The 27,734-nt window shown below is 43.2% G+C and overlaps 1 protein-coding gene across 1 annotated transcript; it reads left to right on the top strand.

Annotated features, from left to right (window-relative positions):
• Positions 1–19,289: 19,289 nt before the first annotated feature.
• Positions 19,290–20,859, top strand: LOC123134310 (VAN3-binding protein). The gene is made up of 3 exons (XM_044553578.1): positions 19,290–19,614; positions 19,708–20,077; positions 20,164–20,859. The coding sequence occupies exons 1-3, from the start codon at positions 19,342–19,344 to the stop codon at positions 20,679–20,681; spliced, it is 1,161 nt and encodes a 386-aa protein (XP_044409513.1). The 5' UTR covers positions 19,290–19,341; the 3' UTR covers positions 20,682–20,859.
• The last annotated feature ends 6,875 nt before the right edge of the window (positions 20,860–27,734 follow it).

Raw genomic sequence — 27,734 nt, 5'->3', positions numbered from 1 at the left:
TCCACCGATTGACATGCACTTGGTGCATAAGGTGGCTAGCGGGTGCCAGTCTCTCCCACTTTAGTCGGAACGGATTCGATGAAAAGGGTCCTTATGAAGGGTAAATAGCAATTGGCATATCACGTTGTGGTCTTGCGTAGGTAAGAAACGTTCTTGCTAGAAACCCATAGCAGCCACATAAAACATGCAACAACAATTAGAGGACGTCTAACTTGTTTTTGCAGGGTATGCTATGTGATGTGATATGGCCAAGAAGAATGTGATGAATGATATGTGATGTATGAGATTGATCATGTTCTTGTAATAGGATTCACGACTTGCATGTCGATGAGTATGACAACCGGCAGGAGCCATAGGAGTTGTCTTTATTTTTTGTATGACCTGCGTGTCATTGAAGAACGCCATGTAAACTACTTTACTTTATTGCTAAACGCGTTAGTCATAGAAGTAGAAGTAGTCGTTGGCGTGACAACTTCATGAAGACACGATGATGGAGATCATGATGATGGAGATCATGGTGTCAAGCCGGTGACGATGATGATCATGGAGCCCCGAAGATGAAGATCAAAAGGAGCAAAATGATATTGGCCATATCATGTCACTATTTGATTGCATGTGATGTTTATCATGTTTATGCATCTTGTTTACTTAGGACGACGGTAGTAAATAAGATGATCCCTTACAAAATTTCAAGAAGTGTTCTCCCCTAACTGTGCACCGTTGCTACAGTTCGTCGCTTCTAAGCACCACGTGATGATCGGGTGTGATGGATTCTTACGTTCACATACAACGGGTGTAAGACAGTTTGACACAGCGAAAACACTTAGGGTTAACTTGACGAGCCTAGCATGTGCATACATGGCCTCGGAACACGGAGACCGAAAGGTCGAGCATGAGTCGTATAGTAGATACGATCAACATGAAGATGTTCACCGATGATGACTAGTCCGTCTCACGTGATGATCGGACACGGCCTAGTTGACTCGGATCATGTGATCACTTAGATGACCAGAGGGATGTCTATCTAAGTGGGAGTTCATAAGATGAACTTAATTATCCTGAACATAGTCAAAAGACCTTTTGCAAATTATGTCGTAAGCTCGCGCTTTAGTTCCACTGTTTAGATATGTTCCTAGAGAAAATATAGTTGAAAGTTGATAGTAGCGATTATGCGATCAGTAGAAAGCTTATGTCCTTAATGCACCGCTCAGTGTGCTGAACCCCAACGTCGTTTGTGGATGTTTCGAACATCGAACATACACGTTTTGATAACTACGTGATAGTTCAGTTAAATGGTTTAAGTAGAGGCACCAAAGACGTTTTCGAAACGTCGCGGAACATATGAGATGTTTCGAGGGCTGAAATTGGGATTTCAGGCTCGTGCCCATGTCAAGAGGTATAAGACCTCCGATGATTTTCTTAGCCTGCAAACTAAGGGAGAAAAGCTCAATCGTTGAGCTTGTGCTCAGATTGTCTGAGTACAACAATCACTTGAATCAAGTGGGAGTTAATATTCCAGATGAGATAGTGATGTTTCTCCAAAGTCATTGCCACCAAGCTGCAAGAGCTTCGTGATGAACTATAACATATCAGGGATAGATATGATGATCCTTGAGATATTCGCGATGTTTGACACCGCGAAAGTAGAAATCAAGAAGGAGCATCAATCGTTGATGGTCAGTGAGACCACTAGTTTCAAGAAGGGCAAGGGAACAAAGGGATACTTCATGAAACGGCAATTCAGCTGCTGCTCTAGTGAAGAAACCCAAGGTTGAACCCAAACCCGAGACTAAGTGCTTCTGTAATAAGGGGAACAACCACTGGAACAGCATTACCCTAGATACTTGGTAGATGAGAAGGCTGGCAAGGTCGATAGAAGTATATTGGATATACATTATGTTAATGTGTACTTTACTAGTACTCCTAGTAGCACCAGGGTATTGGATACCGGTTCGGTTGCTAAGTGTTAGTAACTCGAAATAAAAGCTACAGAATAAACGGAGACTAGCTAAAGGTGAGCTGACGATATATGTTGGAAGTGTTTCCAAGGTTGATATGATCAAGCATCGCACGCTCCCTCTACCATCAAGATTAGTATTAAACCTGAATAAGTGCTCTTGCACCTATAGGAATGGTTTATTGAACCTTGATCGTAGGAATACACATTTTCATGCCAAAAGATATAAGATAGTAATGATAGTACCACTTACTTGTGGCACTGCCATGTAAGTCATAATGGTATAAAACGCATGAAGAAGCTCCATGTTGATGGATCTTTGGACTCACTCGTTTTTGAAAAGTTTGAGACATGCGAACCATGTCTATTGGTGTATATGCATGAAGAAACTCCATGCAAATGGACCGTTTGGACTCACTTGATTTTGAATCACTTGAGATATGCAAATCATACCACATGGGCAAGATGACTGAAAAGCCTCAGTTTCAGTAAGATGGAACAAAATAGCAACTTATTGGAAATAACACATTTTGATGTGTGCAGTCCAATGAGTGCTGAGGCATGCAGTGAATATCGTTATGTTCTTACTTCACAGATGATTCGAGTAGATGTTGAGAATATTTACTTGATGAAACACAAGTCTGAATTATTGAATGGTTCAAATAATTTCAGAGTGAAGTAGCAGATCATCGTGACAAGAGGATAAAATGTCTATGATAAGATCATAGAGATGAATATCTGAGTTACGAGTTTTGGCACACAATTAAGACATTGTGGAAATTGTTTCGCAATTAATACCGCCTGGAACACCATAGTGTGATGGTGTGTCCGAACATCATAGTTGCACCCTATTGGATATGGTGCGTACCATGATGTCTCTTATCGAATTACCACTATTGTCCATGGGTTAGGCATTAGAGACAACCACATTTACTTTAATAGGGTACCACGTAATTCCGTTGAGATGACACCGTATGAATTATGGTTTAGAGAAACCTAAGTTGTCGTTTCTTAAAGGTTTGGGGTTGCGACGCTTATGTGAAAAAGTTTCAGGATTAAGCTCGAACCCAAAGCGGATAAAATGCATCTTCATAGGACACCCAAAACAGTTGGGTATACCTCCTAATTCAGATCCGAAAGCAATATGGATTGTTTCTTGAATCGGGTCCTTTCTCGAGGAAAGGTTTCTCTCGAAAGAGTTGAGTGGGAGGATGGTGGAGACTTGATGAGGTTATTGAACCGTCTCTTCAACTAGTGTGTGGCAGGGCACAGGAAATTGTTCCTGTGGCACCTACACAAATTGAAGTGGAAGCTTATGATATTGATCATGAAACTTCGGATCAAGTCACTACCAAACCTCGTAGGACGACAAGGACACGTACTACTTCGGAGTGGTAAGGTGATCCTGTCTTGAAGGTCATGTTGCTAGACAACAATGAACCTACGAGCTATGGAGAAGCGATGGTGGGCCCGAATTCCGACAAATGGTTAGAAGCCATGAAATCCGAGATAGTATCCATATATCAGAACAAAGCATGGACTTTGATGGACTTGCCCGATGATCGGCAATCCATTGAGATAAATGGATCTTTTAAGAAGAAGACGGACGTGGATGGTAATGTCACCATCTATGAAGCTCGACTTGTGGCGAAGTGTTTTCCGACAAGTTCAAGGAGTTGACTACGATGAGATTTTCTCACTCGTAGCGATGCTTAAAGTCCGTCGGAATCATGTTAGCATTAGCTGCATTTATGAAATCTGGCAGATGGATGTCAAGACAAGTTTCCTTACTAGTTTTCGTAAGGAAAGGTTGTATGCAATACAATCAAAAAAGTTTTGTCGATCCTAAGGATGCTAAAAGGTATGCTAGCTCCAGCGATCTTTTAAGGACTGGAGTAAGCATCTCGGAGTTGGAATGTACGCTTTGATGAGATGATCAAAGATTTTGGATTTATACAAAGTTTATAAGAAACTTGTATTTCCAAAGAAGTGAGTGGGAGCACTATAGAATTTCTGATGAGTATATGTTGTTGACATATTGATGATCAGAGATGATGTAGAATTTCTAGAAAGCATATAGGGTTATTTGAAAGTGTTTTTCAATGGGAAAGCCTGGATTAAGCTACTTGAACATTGAGCATCAAGATCTATAAGGATAGATCAAAATGCTTAATAATACTTTCAAATGAGCAACATACCTTGGCATGATCTTGAAGGTGTTCAAGATGGACCAGTCAAAGAAGGAGTTCTTGCCTGAGTTGTAAGGTACGAAGTTAAGACTTAAAGCTCGACCACGGCAGAATAGAGAGAAAGGACGAAGGTCGTCCCCTATGCTTAAGACGTAGGCTCTTCAGTATGCTATGCTGTGTACCGCACCTGAAGTGTGCCTTGCCATGAGTCAGTCAAGGGGTACAAGAGTGATCCAAGAATGGCTCACAGGACAGCGGTCAAAGTTATCCTTAGTAACTAGTGGACTAAGGAATTTTCTCGATTATGGAGGTGGTAAAAGAGTTCGTCGTAAAGGTTACGACGATGCAAGCTTGACACCTATCCGGATAGCTCTGAGTAGAGAGACCGGATACATATAATGGAGCAATAATTTAGAATAGCTCCAAGTAGAACAGTTATTTGGAATAGCTCCAAATAGAGCGTGGTAGCTGCATCTAGGAGATGACATAGAGATTTGTAAAGCACACACGGATCTGAAAGGTTCAGACCCGTTGACTAAAACCTCTCTCACAAGCAACATGATCAAACATAAAACTCATTGAGTGTTAATCACATAGTGATGTGAACTAGACTACTGACTCTAGTAAACTCTTGGGTATTAGTCACATGGCGATGTGACCTGTGAGTGTTAATCACATGGCGATGTGAACTAGATTATTGACTCTAGTGCAAGTGGGAGACTGTTGGAAATATGCCCTAGAGGCAATAATAAAAGTGTTATTATTATATTTCCTTGTTCATGATAATTGTCTTTTATTCATGCTATAACTGTATTATCCAGAAATCGTAATACACGTGTGAATACATAGACCACAATATGTCCCTAGTGAGCCTCTAGTTGACTAGCTCGTTGTGATCAACAGATAGTCATGGTTTCCTGGCTATGGACATTGGATGTCGTTGATAACGGGATCACATCATTAGGAGAATGATGTGATGGACAAGACCCAATCCTAAGCCTAGCACAAAAGATCGTGTAGTTCGTTTGCTAGAGCTTTGCCAATGTCAAGTATCTCTTCCTTTGACCATGAGAGCGTGTAACTCCTGGATACCGTAGGAGTGCTTTGGGTGTATCAAACGTCACAACGTAACTGGGTGACTATAAAGGTGCACTACAGGTATCTCCGAAAGTATCTATTGTTTTATGCGGATCGAGACTGGGATTTGTCACTCCGTGTAAACGGAGAGGTATCTCTGGGCCCACTCGGTAGGACATCATCATATGCGCAATGTGACCAAGGAGTTGATCACGGGATGATGTGTTACGGAACGAGTAAAGTGACTTGCCGGTAACGAGATTGAACAAGGTATTGGATACCGACGATCGAATCTCGGGCAAGTAAATACCGCTAGACAAAGGGAATTGTATACGGGATTGATTAAGTCCTTGACATCATGGTTCATCCGATGAGATCATCGTGGAACATGTGGGAGCCAACATGGGTGTCCAGATCCCGCTGTTGGTTATTGACCGGAGAACGTCTCGGTCATGTCTGCATGTCTCCCGAACCCGTAGGGTCTACACACTTAAGGTTCGATGACGCTAGGGTTATAAAGGAAGCTTGTATGTGGTTACCGAATGTTGTTCGGAGTCCCGGATGAGATCCTGGACGTCACGAGGAGTTCCGGAATGGTCCGGAGGTAAAGATTAATATATAGGAAGTCCTGTTTCGGCCATCGAGACAAGTTTCGGGGTCATCGGTATTGTACCGGGACCACCGGAAGGGTCCCGGGGGCCCACCGGGTGGGGCCACCTGCCCTGGGGGGCCACATGGGCTGTAGGGGGTGCGCCTTGGCCTACATGGGCCAAGGGCACCAGCCCCAAGAGGCCCATGCGCCTGGGGAAACCCTAAAGGAAGAGTCCCAGCAGGGGAAGGCACCTCCTAGGTGCCTTGGGGGGGGAGGACTCCTCCCCTGGCCGCCGCCCCCTTGGAGATTGGATCTCCTAGGGGCTGGCGCACCCCCCCCTTGGGATCCCTATATATAGTGGGGTAGGAGGGCCTCCCAAACAGACCTTATGCCTTTGGTGCAGCCCCTCCCTCTCTCCCAAGTTCTTCTCCTCTTCTCCCATGGTGCTTGGCGAAGCCCTGCGGGATTGCCATGCTCCTCCACTACCACCACGCCGTTGTGCTGCTGCTGGATGGAGTCTTCCTCAACCTCTCCCTCTCTCCTTGCTGGATCAAGGCGTGGGAGACGTCACCGGGCTGTACGTGTGTTGAACGCGGAGGTGCCGTCCGTTCGGCACTTGATCATCGGTGATCTGAATCACGACGAGTACGACTCCATCAACCCCGTTCACTTGAACGCTTCCGCTTAGCGATCTACAAGGGTATGTAGATGCACTCCTCCTTCTACTCGTAGCTGGTTTCTCCATAGATAGATCTTGGTGACGCGTAGGAAAATTTTGAATTTTTGCTACGTTCCCCAACAATTAGTGATAGCAGAGACGGGAAGAATTTGTAACATTTGAAGCATTTGAACATTCAGGTGAAGAATTAGCAGATTCACGTTCTATGCACTTCAGACATGGAGGAACAAATTCTTCGTGAGTAGCGCTGATTTGTTGAGCAAGTAATGAATCGCGCTCCTTCTGAAGATCTTCATAACTTATTCTTAGCTTCTCAAGATCTTGCTTTCTTTGAAGGTTGTCAAACTTAGACTGAAGTCTCTGAAGATTTTCAGTTAAGTCTTTAGTGCGGTCCATTTCATCACCCAACATATCATCGCTCTTGTCTAGCATGTTTTGGAGTTTTTCAATAGCCTTTTGTTGTTTCACAGCAATCTTAGCAAGTTTAGAGTAGCTGGGCTTAAGATTTTCATCAGATTCATCCTCACTTGATTCAGAGGAGGGGTGTTTAGTTACCTTGGCACCCTTTGCCATGAAGCAATAGGTGGGAGCGTAGTCATCATTGCCTTCATCAGCATTGTTGGTGTTGCCATTTTCTTCAGAGTTGAAGATAGACTTGCTTGCAAATGCGGTAGCAAGAGCTAGACTCGCCACACCAGACTCAGACTCCTCGGATGCCTCTTCTTCCTCATGATCCTCAGATTCAGCCTCAGAGTCCATTTCCTTGCCAATGAACGCCCGAGCCTTCTTGGAGCTGCTCTTCTTGTGAGATGAAGACTTCGAGGATTTTGATGATGAAGACTTTGAAGATTTCTTCTTCTTCTTGGCATCATCAGAACTGTAATCCTTGTATTTATTCTTCTTTAATTCCTTGTCCCACTGAGGACAATCTTGAATGTAGTGACCAGGTTTCTTGCATTTGTGGCACAACCTTTTCTTGTAGTCACTAGATGAGGAATCATTGCTCCTTGAGGATTTTCCAAAGCGACCATGTCTTGAGAACTTCTGAAATTTCTTCACGAGCAGTGCTAGTTCCTGGCTTAGTTCTTCGGGATCACCAAGGCTGCTGGTAGAGTCTTCTTCCTTAGACTCAGAGACTGACTTGGCCTTCAGAGCACGTGGTTTGCCATAGCTCGAACCATAGAGATCTCTCTTCTCAGCAACCTGGAACTCATGAGTGTTGAGCCTCTCGAGGATATCAGCGGGATCAAGTGACTTGTAATCAGCACGCTCTTGAATCATTAGTGCCAGAGTGTCAAATGAAGAATCGAGTGGTCTCATCAATTTCTTCACCACCTCATGGTCGTTGATGTCAGTGGCGCCAAGCGCTTGAAGCTCATTTGAGATATCAGTGAGGCAATCGTAGGTTTGCTAAACATTTTCATTGTCGAGTCTTTTGAAGCGGTTGAAGAGATTGCGAAGAACGTCAACACGAGAGTCACGTTGAGTTGAGACTCCTTCGTTTACTTTGGAGAGCCTATCCTAGATAAGCTTAGCAGTTTCCAAAGCACTCACTCTACCATACTGCCCTTTACTCAGATGGCCACATATGATATTCTTCGCTTGAGAATCGAGTTGCTTGAATCTCTTCACATCAGCAGCATTCAGGGAAGGTGTGACTAAGGGAACACCATTTTCCACAACATACCAGAGATCATTGTCAATTGCCTCAAGATGCATTCGCATCTTATTCTTCCAGTAGGGGTAGTCCGTGCCATCGAAGGTCGGACACCCAGCAGAGACCTTGATCATACCTGCAGTCGACATAACTAGAACTCCAGGTGGTTAAACCAAAATCACACAGAACAAGGGAGTACCTTGCTCTGATACCAATTGAAAGTGTGTTATATCGACTAGAGGGGGGTGAATAGGCGATTTTTATGAATTCTTCACTAAGGAATTTGTTGGTGAGGAAATTCGTAAATGAAGAACTACTTGCAGCGGAATAGGTACTCAGAAAGGAACATAAAAGAACACAAGCATAGTCATCATGATGAAATGAAGACAAGCACAGAGTACAGAAAGCGTAAACACAGGATAACACAAGGAAGAAGACGAACAGACTGAAGAAATAGAACTGAGAAAATTGAGAAAGTCTTCAGTCAATGTCTTCAAACAGATATGAACAAGCACATAACAACATACATGAGGAAATGAAAGAGTTGAGGAGATAGAACTAGTAAGCTCGGTGAAGACAATGATTTGGTAGACCAGTTCCAACTGCTATCTCAGTTGTACATCTGGTTGGAGCGGCTGAGTATTTAAACTCGAGGACACCACTAGTCCCGGACACATAGTCCTCACCGTATTCTCCTTGAGCTAAGGTCACACAGACCTTGCCCAATCACTCGTGGTAAGTCTTCAGGTGACTTCCGAACCTTCACAAACTCGGTCACCCGGCGATCCACAATTCCTCTTGGATGCTCTAGACCTTGACGCCTAACCATCTGGAAGAAGCACAGTCTTCAAAGGAAAAAAGCGTTGGATCCATGAAGGATCAATCTCTTCAGTGATGCTCAATCACTTTGGGGTTTTGTAGGTTTGGGTTTGGGATTTCCTCACTTGATGATTTTCACTCAAAGTACTCGGAGGATGGGTTGCTCTCAAATGACAAGTGTCAGTTTCTCTTGGAGCAGCCAACCAGCTAGTGGTTGTAGGGGGCGGTTATTTATAGTCAGGGAGCAGCCCTACATGATAAGACATAAATGTCCTTGTCTGATATGACCGTTAGGTGGGTAGATATTTTGGGACAGCTGGCGTGTAGCACAGCAACGGTCGGAATATTTGAGGTTCGAATTCCTCAGGGCTATCATGTTCCTCACTTTGTAGGCAATCTGCACTGGCAAATTCCTAACTCTTCAGTCAGAACAAATTCCTCAGAGACCAGAAGAACTTCGTCTCTGTCACTGAAGAATATCACTGAACTGTGCGAGATTTCCAATGGCTTCACTCGAAAGGATTGGTAGGTGTAGGATTTTGAGTTGAGCATCACATGGAAATTTTTCCTTAGTATTTCCTCGACCCCCTTTAACAGTACGGTGTTTCCTATGACTCAAGAAAGAGAAAATGAAACTATAAAAACAAAAGTCTTCACGCTTCATGTTTTTCGAATGAATACCAAGTCTTCAAGGTCACACCAATTTCTTCACTTTCAAAGTCTTCAGAAATCCAAAGTCTTCAGTTGAATAACTTCATTTTTAGGGGTCGACATTCTCTGTATATATCAACCTCCTCATAGACTTATAGACCTATGTACACTCACAGACGCATCAGACCCTTAACCTATAAGTCTTCAACACACAAAAATCACTAAGGGGCCACGTAAAACTTGCAACAACAAAGTAGAGGATGTCTAACTTGTTTTTGCAGGGCTTGCTGTGATGTGATATGGTCAAGGCATGATGTGATATAATTTGTTGTATGAGATGATCATGTTTTGTAACAAAGTTATCAGGAAAACGGAGGAGCCATATGGTTGTCGCTTTATTGTATGCAATGCAATCGCCATGCAATTGTTTTACTTTATCACTAAGCGGTAGCAATAGTCGTAGTAACAATAGTTGGCGAGACGACAACGATGCTACGATGGAGATCAAGGTGTCGCGCCAGTGATGATGGAGATCATGACGATGCTTCAATGATGGAGATCACGAGCACAAGATGATGATGGCGATATCATGTCACATATTTTGATTGCATGTGATGTTTATCCTTTATGCATCTTATTTTGCTTAGTACGGCGGTAGCATTATAAGAATATCCCTTACTAAATTTCAAGGTATAAGTGTTCTCCCTGAGTATGCACCGTTGCTACAGTTCGTCCTGCCGAGACACCACGTGATGATCGGGTGTGATAAGCTCTATATTCACATAAAACGGGTGCAAGCCAGTTTTGCACACACAGAATACTCGGGTTAAACTTGACGAGCCTAGCATATGTAGATATGGCCTCGGAACACTCAGACCAAAAGGTCGAGCATGAATCATATAGTAGATATGATCAACATAGTGATGTTCACCATTGAAAACTACTTCATCTCACGTGATGATCGGACATGGTTTAGTTGATTTGGATCACGTGATCATTTAGATGACTAGAGGGATGTCTATCTAAGTGGGAGTTCTTAAGTAATATGATTAATTGAACTTTAATTTATCATGAACTCAGTCCTGACAGTATTTTGCAAATTATGTTGTAGATCAATAGCTCGCGTTGTAGCTTCCCTATGTTTTTTTATATGTTCCTAGAGAAAACTAAGTTGAAAGATGATAGTGGCAATGATGCAGACTGAGTCCGTGGTCTAAGGTTTATCCTCATTGCTGCACAGAAAAATTATGTCCTTGATGCACCATTAGGTGACAAAACTATTGCAGGAGCAGATGTAGACGTTATGAACGTTTGGCTAGCTTAATATGATGACTACTTGATAGTTTAGTGCACCATGCTTTATGGCTTAGAATCGGGACTTCAAAGACGTTTTGAACGTCATGGACCATATGAGATGTTCCAGGAGTTGAAGTTAATATTTCAAGCAAATACCTGAGTCGAGAGATATGAAGTCTCCAACAAGTTCTATAGCTAAAAGATGGAGGACAATAGCTCAAGCAATGAGAATGTGCTCAGATTCTCTGGGTACTACAATCGCTTGAATCAAGTGGGAGTTATCTTCCAGATAAGATAATGATTGACAGAGTTCTCTAGTCACCAACACCAACTTACTAGAACTTCGTGATGAACTATAGTATGCAAGGGATGACAAAAACGATTCTCAAGCTCTTCGTGATGCTGAAATCGACGAAGGTAGAAATCAAGAAAGAGCATCAAGTGTTGATGATTGACAAGACCACTAGTTTCAAGAAAAGGGCAAAGGGAAAGAAAGGGAACTTCAAGTAGAATGGCAAGCAAGTTGTCACTCCCGTGAAGAAGCCCAAAGCTGGACCAAAGCCTAAAACTGAGTGCTTCTATTTCAAAGGAAATGGTCACTGGAAGCGGAAATGCCCTGAATATTTGGTGGATAAGAAGGATGGCAAAGTGAACAAGGGTATATTTGATATTGATGTGTACCTTACTAGTGTTTATAGTAGCCCCTGGGTATTTGATACTTGTTCAGTTGCTAAGATTAGTAACTCTAAATAGGAGTTACAGAATAAACAAAGACTAGTTGAGGGTGAGGCGATGATGTGTGTTGGAAATGGTTCCAAGATTGATGTGATCATCATCGCACACTCCCTATACTTTCGAGATTAGTGTTGAACCTAAATAAATGTTATTTGGTGTTTGCGTTGAGCATAAATATGATTAGATCATGTTTATTGCAATACGATTATTCATCTAAGACAGAGAATAGATTGTTATTCTGTTTACATGAATAAAACCTTCTATGGTCATACACCCAATGTTGATGGTTTATTGAATCTTGATCGTAGTGATACACATATTCTTAATATTGATGCCAAAATATGAAAAGTTGATAATGATAGTGCAACATATTTGTGGCACTGCCGTTTGGGTCGTATTGGTGTAAAGCGCATGAAGAAACTCCATAAAGATGGACTTTTGGAATCACTTGACTATGAATCATTTGATGCCTGAGAACCGTGCCTTATGGGCAAGATGACTAAAACTCTGTTCTTCGGAACAATGGAACGAGCTAGTGACTTATTGGAAATAATACATACCGATGTATGCGGTCCAATGAGTGTTGATGCTCGTGGCGGATATCGTTATTTTCTGACCTTCACAGATGATTTGAGCAGATATGGGTATATCTACTTAATGAAACACAAGTCTGAAACATTTGAAAAGTTCAAAGAATTTCATAGTGAAGTGGAGAATCATCATAACAAGAAAATAAAGTTTCTACGATCTGATCATAGAGGAGAATATTTGAGTTACGAGTTTGGCCTTCATTTAAAACAATGTGGAATAGTTTCACAGCTCAGCCACATGGAACACCACAGCGTAATGGTGTGTTTGAATGTCGTAACCGCACTTTATTGGATATGGTGCGATCTATGATGTATCTTACAAATTTACCACTATCGCTTTGGGGTTATGCATTAGAGACAGCTGCATTCACGTTAAACATGGCACCATCAAAATCCGTTGAGATGACGCCTTATGAATGTGGTTTGGCAAGAAACCAATGTTGTCGTTTCTTAAATATTGGAGCTGCGATGCTTATATGAAAAAGCTTCAACCTGATAAGCTCGAACCAAATCGGAAAAGTGCGTCTTCATAGGTTACCCAAAGTAAATTCATGGGTACACCTTCTATCACAGATCCAAAGGCAAAATCTTTGTTGCTAAAATGGATCCTTTTCTAGAGAAGGAGTTTCTCTCGAAAGAAGTGAGTGGGAAGAAAGTAGAACTTGATGAGGTAATTGTACCTTCTCCCTTATTGGAAATTAGTTCATCACAGAAATCAGTTCCAGTGATTCCTACACCGATTAGTGAGGAAGTTAATGATGATGATCATGGAACTTCAGATCAAGTTACTACCGAACCTCATAGGTCTTCCAAAGTAAGGTCCGCACCAGAGTGGTATGGTAATCTTGTTCTGGAAGTCATGTTACCAGACCATGATGGACCTACAAACTATGAGGAAGCGATGATGAGCCTAGATTCTGCGAAATGGCTTGAGTCCATGAAATATGAGATAGGATCCATGTATGAGAACAAAGTGAGGACTTTGGTGGACTTGCCCGATGATCGGCAAAACATAAAAAATAAGTGGATCTTCAAGAGGAATACGAACGTTGATAGTAGTGTTACTATCAACAAAGCTTGACTTGTCGGAAAAAAGGTTTTCGACAAAGTTCAAGGAGTTGACTACAATGAGACTTTCTCGCCCGTAGCGATGCTTAAGTCTGTCCGAATCATGTAGCAATTGCTGCATTTTATGATTATGAAATTTGGCAGATGGATGTCAAAACTGCATTCCTGAATGGATTTCTGGAAGAAGAGTTGTATATGATGCAACCAGAAGGTTTTGTAACAAAGTGTGCAAGCTCCAGCGATCCATTTATGGACTGGTGCAAGCCTCTCGGAGTTGGAATAAATGCTTTGATAATATGATCGAAGCATATGGTTTTATACAGACTTTTGGAGAAGCCTGTATTTACAAGAAAGTGAGTGGGAGCTCAGTAGCATTTCTAATATTATATGTGGATGACATATTGTTGATTGGAAATGATATAGAATTTCTGGATAGCATAAAGGGATATTTGAATAAGAGTTTTTTCAATGAAATACCTCGGTGAAGCTACTTACATATTGGGCATCAAGATCTATAGAGATAGATCAAGACGCTTAATTGGACTTTCACAAAGCACATACCTTGGTAAAGTTTTGAAGAAGTTCAAAATGGATCAGTCAAAGAAAGGGTTCTTGCCTGTATTACAAGGTGTAAAGTTGAGTAAGACTCAAAGCCCGACCACGGCAGAAAATAGAAAGAGAATGAAAGGCATTCCCTATGCCACAATCATAGGTTCTATAAAGTATGCTATGTTGTGTACCAGACCTACTGTGTACCCTGCCCTGAGTTTGGCAAGGGAGTACAATTTTGATCTAGGAGTAGATCACTGGACAGCGGTCAAGATTATCCTTAGTGAGGACTAAGGAAATATTTCTTGATTATGGAGGTGATAAAAGAGCTCGTCGTAAAGAGTTACATCGATGCAAGCTTTTACACCGATCCAGATGACTCTAAGTCTCAATCTGGATACATATTGAAAGTGGGATCAATTAGGTAGAGTAGCTCCGTGCAGAGCATTGTAGACATAGAATATTTGCAAAATACATACAACTCTGAATGTGACAGACCCGTTGACTAAACTTCTCTCACGAGCAAAACATGATCACACCTTAGTACTCTTTGGGTGTTAATCACATAGCGATGTGAACTAGATTATTGACTCTAGTAAACCCTTTTGGTGTTGGTCACATGACGATGTGAAGTATGGGTGTTAATCACATACAGATGTGAATATTGGTGTTAAATCACATGGTGATGTGAACTAGATTATTAACTCTAGCGAAAGTGGGAGACTGAAGGAAATATGCCCTAGAGGCAATAATAAAGTTATTATTTATTTCCTTAATTCATGATAAATGTTTATTATTCATTCTAGAATTGTATTAACCGGAAACTTAGTATGTGTGTGAATACATAGACAACTTATAGTCCCTAGTATGCCTCTAATTGACTAGCTCGTCAATGAAAGATGGTTATGTTTCCTAACCATAGACATGTGTTGTCATTTGATGAACGGGATCACATCATTAGGAGAATCATGTGATGGACATGACCCATCCGTTAGCTTAGCATTATGATCGTTACAGTTTCATTGCTACTGCTCTCTTCACGACTTGTACATGTTCCTCAAACTATGAGATTATGCAACTCCCAAATACCGGAGGAACACTTTGTGTGCTACCAAACATCACAACGTAAATGGGTGATTATAAAGGTTCTCTACAGGTGTCTCTGAAGGTGTTTGTTGGGTTGGCATAGATCGAGATTAGGATTCGTCCCTCCGTGTTTCAGAGAGCTATCTCTAGGCCCTCTCAGTAATACTCATCACTATAAGCCTTGCAAGCATTGTGACTAATGAGTTAGTTGCGGGATGAGGTATTACGGAACGAGTAAAGAGACTTGCCGGTAATGATATTGAACTAGGTATTGAGATACCGACGATCAAATCTCGGGCAAGTAACATACCTATGACAAAGGGAACAACATATGTTGTTATGCGGTTTGACCAAGAAAGATCTTCGTAGAATATGTAGGAGCCAATATGAGCATACACGTTCTGCCATTGGTTATTGACCGGAGATGTGTCTCGGTCATGTCCACATAGTTCTCGACCCCGTAGGGTCTGCACGCTTAACGTTCGATGATGATATGCATTATGAGTTATATGTTTTTGATGACCGAAGTTTTTTTGGAGTCCCGGATGAGATCACGGACATGACGAGGAGTCTTGAAATGGTCGAGACATAAAGATTGATATATTGGACAACTATATTCGGACACCAGAAGTGTTCTAGAGAAGTTTCGGATAAAACCAGACTGCCAGAGGGTTACCGGACCCCCCCCCCCCCGGAACTAATGGGCCTCGATGGGCCTTAGTGTTGAGAGAGGAGGGCTGGCTGCCCCCCTGAGTCCGAATAGGACAAGGGAAGGGGGCCGGCGCCCCCCCCCCCTTTCCTTCTCCCTCTCTCACTCTCCTTCCTTCCCCCTCTCTCCTTCTTGGTGGAAACCTACTAGGACTCAGAGTCCTAGTAAGATTCCCCCTTTGGGGGCGCACCAAGGAGGGCTGGCTGGCCTCCCCTCCCTCCTTTATATACGGGGGCAAGGGGGCACCCTAGAACACACAGGTTGATCTTTTAGCCGTGTGCGGTGCCACCCTCCACAGTTACACACCTCGATCATACCGTTGCGGAGCTTAGGCGAAGCCCTACACTGGTAGCATCATCATCACCATCGCCACGCCATCGTGCTGACAGAACTAACCCTCGGCCTCAACTGGATCAAGAGTACGAGGGACGTCATCGAGTTGAACGTGTGCTGAACGCGGAGGTGCCGTACGTTTGGTACTTGGATCGGTTGGATTGCAAAGACGTTCGACTACATCAACCACATTATTGAAACGCTTCCGCTTTTGGTCTACGAGGGTACGTAGACAACGCTCTCCCCTCTCGTTGCTATGCATCACCGAGAGATAGATCTTGCGTGATTGTAGGAATTTTTTTGAAATTACCGCGTTCCACAACAGACTTTTACTCAATTCGGTAAAAAATGATAAAACTAAAATTAACCAAACAAATAGGCACAAAATTTTCAATCCTCACCGCATCTTCCTTCTTAGGTAGCAAGGTAATTGTTTTGAACTTGAGCTTACACAACTAAATCTCACTATTAAACGAAACATGAAACATGGACAATAGGTCTCCATTAATCGTAATCCAACATCCGGTAAACTTATGTGGGAAATCCATCAGGTCCAGACGCCTTCTTATTTTTCATTCGCAATATGGTCTTATGAACTTCCTTCTCTATGAAGGGTATTATCAACCCAGTATTCTCTTTCAGACAGAGCCACAAAATACCCCCCCCCCCACACACACACACACACAATGTTTGCATTCATCAACAGAAACTTAGACACAGGGGCTACGGAAAAGCTTTTTATAAAAGTTTGAGATGTAGGAGGTTATCTTGACCTGCAATGGTGCCCTCATCTTGTTGAAGTTGAACATTCTTATTTCTGTGTTTTCCATTTGTAGTCAAATGAACAAATCGATATATCCTCTCTCAAAATTTTAGCCAAACACACTCCAGCCTCCCTTTTATCAGTGCACTATGATAACAAGAGGGGTGCCACTTTAGCCTTAATGTCTAACTCATCAATAAGGCTAATTGATGTCTACTACACAAATTTATTCGTGTAGACTTGTGTTGGGCCTCCAAGCGGAGAGTTTTGTAGGATAGTAGCAATTTTTCCTCAAGTGGATGACCTAAGATTTATCAATCCGTGGGAGGCGTAGGATGAAGATGGTCTCTCTCAAACAATCCTGCAACCAAATAACAAAAGGTCTCTTGTGTCCCCAACACACTAAATACAATGGTAATTTGTATAGGTGCACTAGTTCGGTGAAGAGATGGTGATACAAGTGTAGTAATGATAGTAGATATTGATTTCTGTAATAGGAACAATAAAAACAGCAATGTAGCAATTGATAAAACAAAGCACAAACGGTATTCTAATGCTTGAAAATGAGGCCTAGGGTCCGTACTTTCGCTAGTGCAATCTCTCGACAATGCTACTCTAATTGGATCGTATAACCATCCCTCAACGTGTGATGAAGAATCACTCCAAAGTTCTTATCTAGCGGAGAACATAAGAAGAAATTGTTTGTGGGGTATGAACCCACCTTAAAGTTATTATTTCCGTTCGATCTATTCAAGAGTTTGTACTAAAATAACGCAAATTTATTCTTTCCGTTCGATCTACCCAAGAGTTCATACTAAAATAACACCATATGATACACATCAACCAACTCTAATGTCACCTAGATACTCCAATGTCACAACAAGTATCCATAAGTTAATTATACGATACGCATCAAACAAATTCAGATTCATAGTACTCAATCCAACACAAAGAATCTCAAAGAGTTCCCAAAGATTTTACGGAGAAACAAGGATGAGAACATGCATCAGCCCCTATGCATATATTACCCTAATGTCACCTCAGGAATCCGCGAGTTCAGTGCCAAAACATATATCAAGTGAATCAATATAATACCTCATTGTCACCACGGGTATTCATATGCAAGACATATATCAAGTGATTTCAAATCCATAAAAATATTCAATCTGATAAAACAAAATCTCAAGGGGAAAACTCAATTCATCAGAAGGTGGCAACTCTCTTTTTTTACCCGAATTGCCATGTGTTTTGCAGGGTACACGGCAACTGCCTAGTGTGCACGTAAGCAGATGGCAACTCTCTTTTACCGAGTTGTCATCTGTTTTTGCACGGTACATGGCAACTGCCCTAACGTGCACGTACATGGCAACTGCCCTAACGCGCACGTAAGCAGATGGCAACTCTTCCTTTTACATGGCAACTGCCCCTAATATGCTTGTGAGCACATAGCAACTCTCTCAACTGCGTAGTGTTAGTATGCGGAAACTCCTAAAGTTTTGAAATCATGGCAACTACATTAGACCAGACCATACATGGCAACTGCAGTTGAGCAACCATGACAACTGCAGTTGTTCGACATGGCAACCATAGTGCAGCGACATAGCACCTGCAATTAAACGAACATGGACGAGAGTCTGGACCATGGCAACTGCGGGCGCGCGGTGACTGTCACGCTGGTGTGCGGGACCAGGAGGTACGAGGCCTGACATACATGCGTGTGGGCGTTATCAACTTCGCCCACATGCACGCGTGTGAGAGTGATCGGGAGGGAAAAAAAGAGGTGTGTGGGCATTACTTGTTTTGCTCACACGTAGGTGTGTGGGATGTTCCTCTTATACACCATACAAAATGTGTGGGCGGACTCCCTAACGCCCACACATGTGGCACTTATCGGCGTCCTTCTTTTTAGTCTGCATATAAGATTTGGTCAACGTCAAATTTTGTTAACTTTGATTAAGTTTATAGAAAAAACATCAAAATTCATAATATGAGATCAGTATTGTTAGATGCATCATAATATTAATTTTCATACTATATATGTTTAGTATTGTAGATGTTGATATTTTTTCTATAAAATTGGTCAAATTTTATCAAGTTTAACTTTGATCAAATCTTATATGCCAGACTAGAAAAACGAAGTACAAAACTGAATGAATAAATTAGCAAAGTATGTAGGACTGGCTGGCTCACGATTCCTAGGTGTCCCTTCGTTCGCTCAACATTTTATACTCTCACGAGGCAAGAGAAGTAACCAAATCCCGACGAGCCTGTCTCCTACAACACCGTCCCATCTCTCCGGTGCAACGTACAAGGACCGCAATGGCTACTCCACATCCGCAAGCGACGCCGTTACAGTGCTACGTGTCGCCCGCCCCGACGCCGCGACGCGACAGGGGCGGCAGCTCCGTCAGAAACCGAAGTCTTGGTGTGTCCTGCCGCCCAAACAGCCTCTTTCCCGTGCTTCGTGCGGCCTCCGCTCGCCGGGCTCCATAAGTAGCCGGCGAGGCACGCATCAGCGACATATCGATCACCAGCAGAAGGCAGCAAAGAACACGCAGTGCGACAGCTAGCGAACGGCACGAGAAGTGAGGATGGAAGGGTACCTGCTGGGGAGGACCAAGAGGAGGGATCACCTGCTGCTCATGGACAGCGCCGGCGCAGTGCAGTCGCCGCAGACGCCGGTGGAGCCCATGGAGTTCCTGTCGCGGTCATGGAGCGTCTCCGCGTCGGACCTATCCAAGGTGTTGGCGGTCGGCGGCGGGAGGCGGAGCTCCAACTTCGTCGTCGATCGGCTCTCCGGGATGCTCATGCCGGAGATGCTCGCGCTCGCCGCCGCTTCTGGCACCAACAGCCCCAAAAAGCGTGTAAGATTACAAGCAAATGCCAAGTGCTCTGCTCACGTACAGTCTGAGAGTTCTGTAAATTAAGCTGACATGTACCACAATTTGCGCGTGCAGACTTGCAGGAGCAGGAGCGCCATCTCCGCGCACCATCGTACGATCGGCAGGTGGTTCCACCACAAGGACGGTGGTAGCAGGGTGGACAAGGCCCGTGCTGAGCGGGCGCGCGTCCATGCGGCGGTCTCCGTGGCCAGCGTGGCCGCCGCCGTCGCTGCCCTCGCGGCGGGAGCCGCGAACCCGGAGGACGGAGAGGGCCCTAAGATGGACGCCGCACTGGCATCCGCCACGCAGCTTCTGGCCTCGCACTGCATTGAGTTTGCCGAGCTCGCCGGGGCAGACCACGACCAGGTGGCCTCCGCCGTCGAGGGCGCCGTCGACGTCCGGAGCCCCGGCGATCTCATGACCCTCACCGCGGCTGCTGCCACAGGTGAGCAAACACGCACGCTGTACTGTCTCTACGTATGCGATTGTTTGTTACGCGTGCCGGGTTGTGACATTGCTAAATGGCGGCAGCTCTACGAGGAGCAACGGCGCTGAGGCTGAGAGAGCAGCGGGAGGCGAGGAGCAAAGCGGCGGTGGCGCCGTTCGAGAAGGCCGGCAGCTGCGGCGCGGACATATGGTGCAAGGAAGGGACGCTCCTCAAGCGCAGCCGGAAAGGCGGCGCTCTGCGCTGGAAGCGAGTGTCCGTGTACATCAACAAGAGAACGCAGGTGATCGTGAAGCTCAAGAGCAAGCACATCGGCGGCGCCTTCTCCAAGAAGAAGAGGAGCGTCGTGTACAGCGTACACGACGACATGCCGGCGTGGCCGCCGGGGCACGAGCCCTGCGGCATGCCGGACTCTGCGACGGCGGCGTCGGAGAAGCGCCACTTCGGGTTGAGGACGGCGCAGGGCCTGGTCGAGTTCGAGTGCGAGAGCAGGATGCATAAGCAGGAATGGGTGGAGTCGGTGAAGAATCTGCTCCGGCAGGCGGCCGGCGGGACTGCTCAGCTCGAGCACTCCTTCGAGTCGCTCAGGCTTAGCGCCTCGTAAGTCTGAAGGTTGTTTCTTGTTTGTCTTGCCTGCAGCTGTTCCTCGGAAGCCCGTTTGTTTTAGCACAGGGAGCGACCGAGGTGTCCACGTGGAAGAATAAAATGTGCAGACCTGTATGAGTTCCATGTAAATATAAGGTGCACAATAATCGGTACATAGATCGCTGTGTTAAGATGTTTTGTTAACAGTACCATGCAGATGTTGATGTACAGAAAGTTGTTGTGATGTTGATTTTGTATCAAAATATAAATTTAGTTATTTTTGTTATATATAGTGAACCTATTTTCGTTTATTTTTGTGAACACAATACAATCGAAATCGCTCAAAAACGTTCAAATTATGAAGGCACGCACACACACGCTACCTCTATAAGCACCTCTGAGAGACTAAGTCGGCATAGCATCTTGATATTTTACACGCTTAGCTTAATGGTTTTAATGAAGTCACCATATGCGCCTCGCAGTCGATGGGAACGTCTCCACCTATTAAATAAATATTGTCGGAAGACTGAAATAAATTCAGAAATAATGCAAGTACCACTCTGATGGGCTATGGATGTCACTGTCCTCTTAACCATCCAATCACAGGTTGATTCACGAACCTATTTTCATTTTGTAAGACTTATCCTTAGGAGTTTAGATCATTTGAGCCTTCAGTCAGTTGGATCTCCGAAGCTCTCTCGCCTCACTGTGAACCGAACGTCAATTATCGGCATTAGCTTGTTCAACTAATTTATATATGTCTTTCTCCTTTCTTGTCGTCCGTTGCACACCAACTTAGCACCTGATCGACATTTGTTCTAGGGTGTCTAACAAGTGACATGAAAAGTTCACGTCAGAATTCTGATGACCGCATCGAGGTGATATCGGAGTTGGCAACATCCGATTCATGCCCACGGATGACATGGATCATGATGCCCATGGCCAATGTTGACATCCGACCCATGGACAATGTCTACAAGGTTAGCAGCATCTAGATGTGTAGATGCAGTAGCGGAGCTTGACAAAGTTGTCTGGGGGAGGGGGAGGGGGGGGGCAATCACATAAACAATTCTAATATAAGAAATGTGCACACATGTGACATTTTCTCTATGTGTGAGGGGGTGGCCCCTAGATGCACTAAGCTCCACCGTTGACTATATGGGTGCGAGTAATTGAAAAAAATTCTCACCGAGCGTGATTTAGTGTTATGATGTTTGTTGTAGATTGAACGACGAAATTCATCCTCCACGATGCACGATTTGAGCTCTTCTTCATCTGATTGGATTCTCATCATTGATGTGGTCTTGCTGGCACAACTGTTCGGCCAGGGGAGCTCCGACACGTGAATCTTGGATCATCGTCCTCCCCGCGAGGTTGGGTTTTAGTCTGACCCTCCGTTGATACCTGTCAACATGTTTAAAGACTCAGCAGTTCTTGTTAGTGTGGGTTGCTGGTTTGTCCGAGGTGCCATGGATTTGGCACGGCCGATCCAGGATTCTGCCTAGCTGGCTAGGTCCATCATTGTTCCCTTTAAAGGGCTTTCTTTTATGTTCGCATCTAGGTCCAGTGAACCCTGCATTGACTGCGTCGTCCTCTGTTTCGCTCCCGCCATTTTTATGCATGCGTTTGTTTTTATTACGTCGAGGCTTTCCATTGGCGTCGCATGTCTCCGAGGTACCTGCTTCGCAGTTATGGGTACTGCGGGCAAGCCAGATGTCTTCTCCCGTGCAAAAGCGGGTCATTAACGAGGTAAGGGCTGCCATGGTCCTCGGCTTATCCTGGCCGAGCTGGCGGGTAAGCCATTCATCTCGGATATTATTGTTGAATGTGATGATGGCTTCGACGTCGGAGCAGTCTATGATCTGGTTCTTTTTAGTAAGGAACCTACTACAGAACTTCCAAGCTGACTCGTCAGGTTGCTGGGTGGCGCGGCTGAGGTCGTCAGCGTCCGTAGGTCGGCCGTAAGTGCCCTGGAAATTTGCCCTAAAGGCGTCCCTTCCCAGCTGCCAATGGAGTGAGGAGGCAAGCTATTTAGCCGGTGCCTTGTCAAACCCTTTAACTTGAGTGGCAAATATTTGATAACGTGGAGGTCGTCTCTGTTGGCCATGTGTATATGGAGAAGAAAATCTTCGATGCATACAGCTGGGCCCGTGGTGCCATCGTATGACTCTATGTTGATGGGCTTAAACCCATCCGAGAACTGATGTTCCATTACCATGTCCGTAAAGCAGATTCAGTTTGCTAGTCCTCGGAACCGAGCAGTATCACGTCGGTCATCGGGGGAGAGCCGCATGTGAAAGGACATGCGGTGCCCCCATGTGTGGTTTTGGTAATTGAAGACATTCTCTATGAACTAATGGTTGCATTGAGTTATATTTGAAGGATTTGTCCATAGGCATTTCTTGAAGTCCATGTGTTGGTTTCAAGGAGTTTATGAGTTGACCAAAGTGCTATTAAGGAATTATCCAAATATTGGTCATGTGAGTATTGAGCTTATTGCAAGCATGTCTGCAATGATGTTGAGATAGAACCAGTTGTTGATCTTGATAACCCACAACCTAAGAATAAAAGATATGATAAAAGAGACTTTGTTGCTAAAAAAGATGGAAAGGAAAGAGAACCATGGGTTCAAAAGCCTATGCCCTTTCCACCTAAGTCAACTAAAAAGAAAGATGGTGAAGAATTTGAACACTTTGCTCAAATGATTAGGTCAATCTTTTTGCGTACTCGATTGACTGATATCTTGAAAATTCCTCCTTATGCAAGTATATGAAAGACATCATCACCAATAAGATAAAAATACCTGAAGCTGAAATCTCCACTATGCTTGCTAATTACACTTTCAAAGATGGAGTACCTAAAAAACTTGGAAATCCGGGAATACCAACTATACCTTGCTCCATTAAAAGAAATTATGTGAAAACTGCTTTATGTGATTTGGGAGTTGGTGTTATGTTATACCTTTCTCTTTATATAAAAGACTTGATTTGGATAAACTCACAGCTACTAAAATATCCATGCAAATGGCTGATAAATCAACTGCCATACCTATCGGTATTTGTGAGGATGTGCCCGTTGTTGTTGCTAATATTACTATTTTGACTGACTTTGTTATACTTGAGATGCCTGAGGATGAAAAGATGTCGATTATCGTTGGTAGACCCTTCGTAAATACCGCAGGGACTGTTATTGATTGCAATAAAAGCAAGGACACTTTTCATATCAATGATAATGAGTATACGGTGCATTTTCCAAAGAAACAATTCCAAGTGAATGGTATTAATATTATTGAAAAATCTCCGGCAATTACTATTGGAAGTTTTCAACTACCTCTGCTTACTGTCAAAAAGAAATATGAAATACTTATTGTTGGGCACATTCATATCCTCATTGAGGTAACTTAGTGATTTACAAAAGTTCATCGGTTTCATGCTAATCGAAAGTGGTTGTTAATAAGACTTGATCAACCTTATTAATGGATCATTTTTTAGAGGTATGAAGTTGATGAATTTAGTAAGCACTACCTTCTGTCCCTACCTTTTATTTTATGTTTTTATTAGTTAAATAAAATAAAATACCATGCTTTGTCTGTTTTCTGCTTTTTCTGTGTTAAAAAAAGACCCAAAAATAAAAGTTCTCAGAATGCTCTGAAAACCTGATACGTTTTTTTAATATTTATGAATTTCTGGTGCAAATAATACCTGAAGAAGGTGCACCAGGTGGGCATAACCCACCTGGGCGCGCTAGCACCCCTAGGCGCGCCCTGGTGGGTGCTGCCCACCTGGTGGGCCCCCTCACTTACTTCTTCCTCCCACACCACTCCATTCACCCAGAAAAACAATCACCAACACACTCTCTCTCGTGTTCTTGCTCCCGAGACCGCGGATTTTGATCTCTTTGCTCGAAGCTCCATTTCCGAAACTGTTTCGTGGATTTGTTGCTTGGTATGTGACTCCTCCATGTGTCCAATTAGTTTTTGTTTTAGTGGTTTATATTTAGAATAATTAGCTACTCTTGGTGCTGGTGTAGATGATCTTGCATGTTGAATTATTAGAGTTCTAAGTAGTTTGAATGCTTGCTATGGCCTCTATACATCCCTATGAGTAGTTGTTATCAATCTTGTGAAGTTTTGTTAATAATTTTTTCATGACCAAAATTTTTTAGAAAATTGTACGTGAATATTATGAACTTCTTTGGAAGGAGTTCTTCGAGGAGGAGATCCTCGGAGGCATCCTCTAGTAGCAGCTCTGTTTGCTGGTCCTATGCTGAACCAAGCGAAAAATCCATTTGAAGCGCCACAAACAAAACATGCTTATGGCCATGTGACGATTACATGGCGAGAGTGGGTATTAAGGAAGAATTTGAGCAACTAGTTCACAGTGCCGAACTCGGTCCCTACATTTCACATAAGTGCGACCAACGCCTCATCCTCACTGAATCATTTGTCGAAGAATTTAAATTCTTCCCCCAGGAGTCTAGGGTGTCTTTTAAACTTTACGATAATCCGTTTACCATTTCTCTAGAAAGGTTTGCTCACCTCTGCAAAATCCCATTCTGAGGTTTACTCGATGAGCCACCTAGGTCTGAGTTTGAGTCTTTCTTAACTAGTCTTTGCTTTGCTGAAACTAGGGGGATGGCGCAAGGTAGAATAAAGAGCATACATTTTCCTGCAATCCGGTACTTCGCATTATTTAATGGAAAATGCATAGTAGGCAAGCAAGAATGTAGTACACTATGTACTCCAGACTTGAGCCTCATATGTGCCGCTCTCACCGGTGAAAAGGTTTATAACCCTGCAGCGATTATTACACGCAGATTGCAGCACAACTCTAGCAGTGGCTATTACTATGGCGGAACTTATGCCACGCGTTTAGCACGAGAGCTAGGTGTTCCACCTTTGCCCTTTGACCCTATCCTACCCACACAGTATTTAGATTTTGAGGCTTTAAAAAGCCATAAGATCATCAAAGAAAAAATGCATGACTTCACGTATAACTTGTTGTTTAACCAAACTTCTGTTGTGCACACATATTCGCTTGTGCCTGCTCTTTTTGACTATCACGGCAAGGGAAGATATTATGTTCTGGAGAGCGAGGCTCGATCTCACACGCAGAAGTGGAGGCAGCACGGCAGGCTGAGGCATCGGCGTCGAGGGCCGCCGTGAGCTACCACGCCAACTACCATCCAGTCTACTGACTGATTACCAAGCTAGGCCAAAAGCCTAAACTTGGGGGAGTACGTATTCCCACCGACATTACATTCGTGTTCAGACATTTCATTCCACTTGTCGATGTCCACACTTTTTCATTGTACCATCCATGCTTAAATTATTTTTCTCGCTTTCTTCTTGTGTGTTTGAAAAACTTTGAGAAAATCCCAAAAATATGTTTCTTGCTTCTTTTTTATTTTTCTTCCTAGTTTAAATTGATGTAGTACTAAAAAGAAAACCCAAAAAGATTTCCTTATTCTTCTTTTACTTGTTGGGAGTTTTTCCGTGTAAATAGTTTTTCTCATTTTTGCTTTTCCCTTTTTCATTTGCTTGCTTTCGAAAAAACCAAAAACTCCAAAAATATTTTAGTGTGTTTCTCTGAACTTCTTTTTTCTTTTATCGAGTCATACCGAGGAGAAGACCACGATGAAAATGTTGAGTGGCTCCCATTTACATTGTTGATCTAACAAAGAGAGCATATTACCTTGTCTTCTCCTCTTGAATAAAATGTTTGCAGATTCCAGCTTAGTCCACGACACTCTTGCACCATTATTATTTCAAATCGTTTGGTCGTGCAAGTGAAAGGAAATAATGACGATATTAGATGAACTGGCCGTGGCAGAGAGAAATGGGTATGAACTCGACTTGTTCTGTTTTTGTAAATATGTTTAACCTAGTATCCATACTTCAGCCTATTATGATCAAACATGTTTGCAATGACAATTAGAGATTATAGTTTCTCATGCCATGCATAAGTAGCTAGCAGTTAATAATGACTTATTTTGGATATCAACATTACGTTAAAGTAATTATGACGTAGTATGATGGTATGGTATCCTCCTCTGAATGTTCGAGTGGCTTGACTTAGCACATGTTCATGCATGTAGTTGAATCAAAACCAACATAGCCTCTATGATATTTATGTTCATGGTATTCTTATCCTACTCATGCTAGTTTCCAATGTTACTTATGCATAATGCATGTTCATGACCGTTGTTGCTCTCTAGCTGGCTGCTTCTCAACCTATTTGCTAGCCTTTGCCTGTACTAAGTGGGAACTTTGCTTGTACATCAAAAACCTGAAACTCAAGTTATTTCAGATGAGTCCACCATATCTACCTATATGCGGCATTACCCTACCGTCCCAAGTAAATTTGCATGTGCCACCTCTAAAAACTTCAAATAAATATCCTTTTTGTGTGTCTGGATCATTCATGGAATGACAGGAGGTAGTCGGTATCTTTCATGCTAAGCGGGTTATTCTCAAGCCGAGTGTTTATTCACTCGCCATCGCACAGGAAAAGGGTGGTAATAGGGATGCCCAGTCCCAAACTGCAAAAAGAAAAGAGCTCATAAATAATCAAACAAAATCTCCCAATGGAGTCATAACCTTTACCTTTCCGCTTGGGAGCCGCCAGTAGCGTGCTTAGCATGGAACATATTGATAACTGATGGTCGTGAAGCGAATGAGAAGGGTGCATGTCTCAAAATATCATTTACCCCTATTTTAAAACATGAGCTCTGGCACCTCTTCAAATCAATGCTTCCCTCTGCGAAGGGACTATCTATTTAATTTTATGTTGTGTCATCACCTTATCAAATAAGCGCTAGAACCTGAGAGCATTGCTGTCATGCTGATGCATTGTGTATAGCTAATGTTGGGTGCATTATGACTGGATCTTTTCTACCATGAATTACAATGTTTAGTCGCTGCTTGAACTTTGGGGGTGCTCTGCATTTATGTTTTGCAGTCTCAGAAAGGGCTAGCGAGATATCATTATTGTCATATTATATCATGGTTGTTTTGACAACATGTTGCTATTTGAGATATCTTATTATTGCTCTCTAGTTGTTTATGTCATTG

The sequence above is a fragment of the Triticum aestivum genome, chromosome 6B, assembly GCF_018294505.1.
Source record: "Triticum aestivum cultivar Chinese Spring chromosome 6B, IWGSC CS RefSeq v2.1, whole genome shotgun sequence".
Lineage (NCBI taxonomy): Eukaryota > Viridiplantae > Streptophyta > Magnoliopsida > Poales > Poaceae > Triticum > Triticum aestivum.
Note: the sequence above shows the minus strand (reverse complement) of the source record. Positions and strands in the feature narration are given on the sequence as shown.

Excerpts from the sequence above, each read along its gene's own strand:
- LOC123134310 (XM_044553578.1), top strand. The coding sequence starts at position 19,342 with ATGGAAGGGTACCTGCTGGGGAGGACCAAGAGGAGGGATCACCTGCTG. Across the intron at positions 19,615-19,707 it reads CCAACAGCCCCAAAAAGCGT|ACTTGCAGGAGCAGGAGCGC; the intron begins GTAAGATTACAA and ends TTGCGCGTGCAG. Across the intron at positions 20,078-20,163 it reads CACCGCGGCTGCTGCCACAG|CTCTACGAGGAGCAACGGCG; the intron begins GTGAGCAAACAC and ends AAATGGCGGCAG.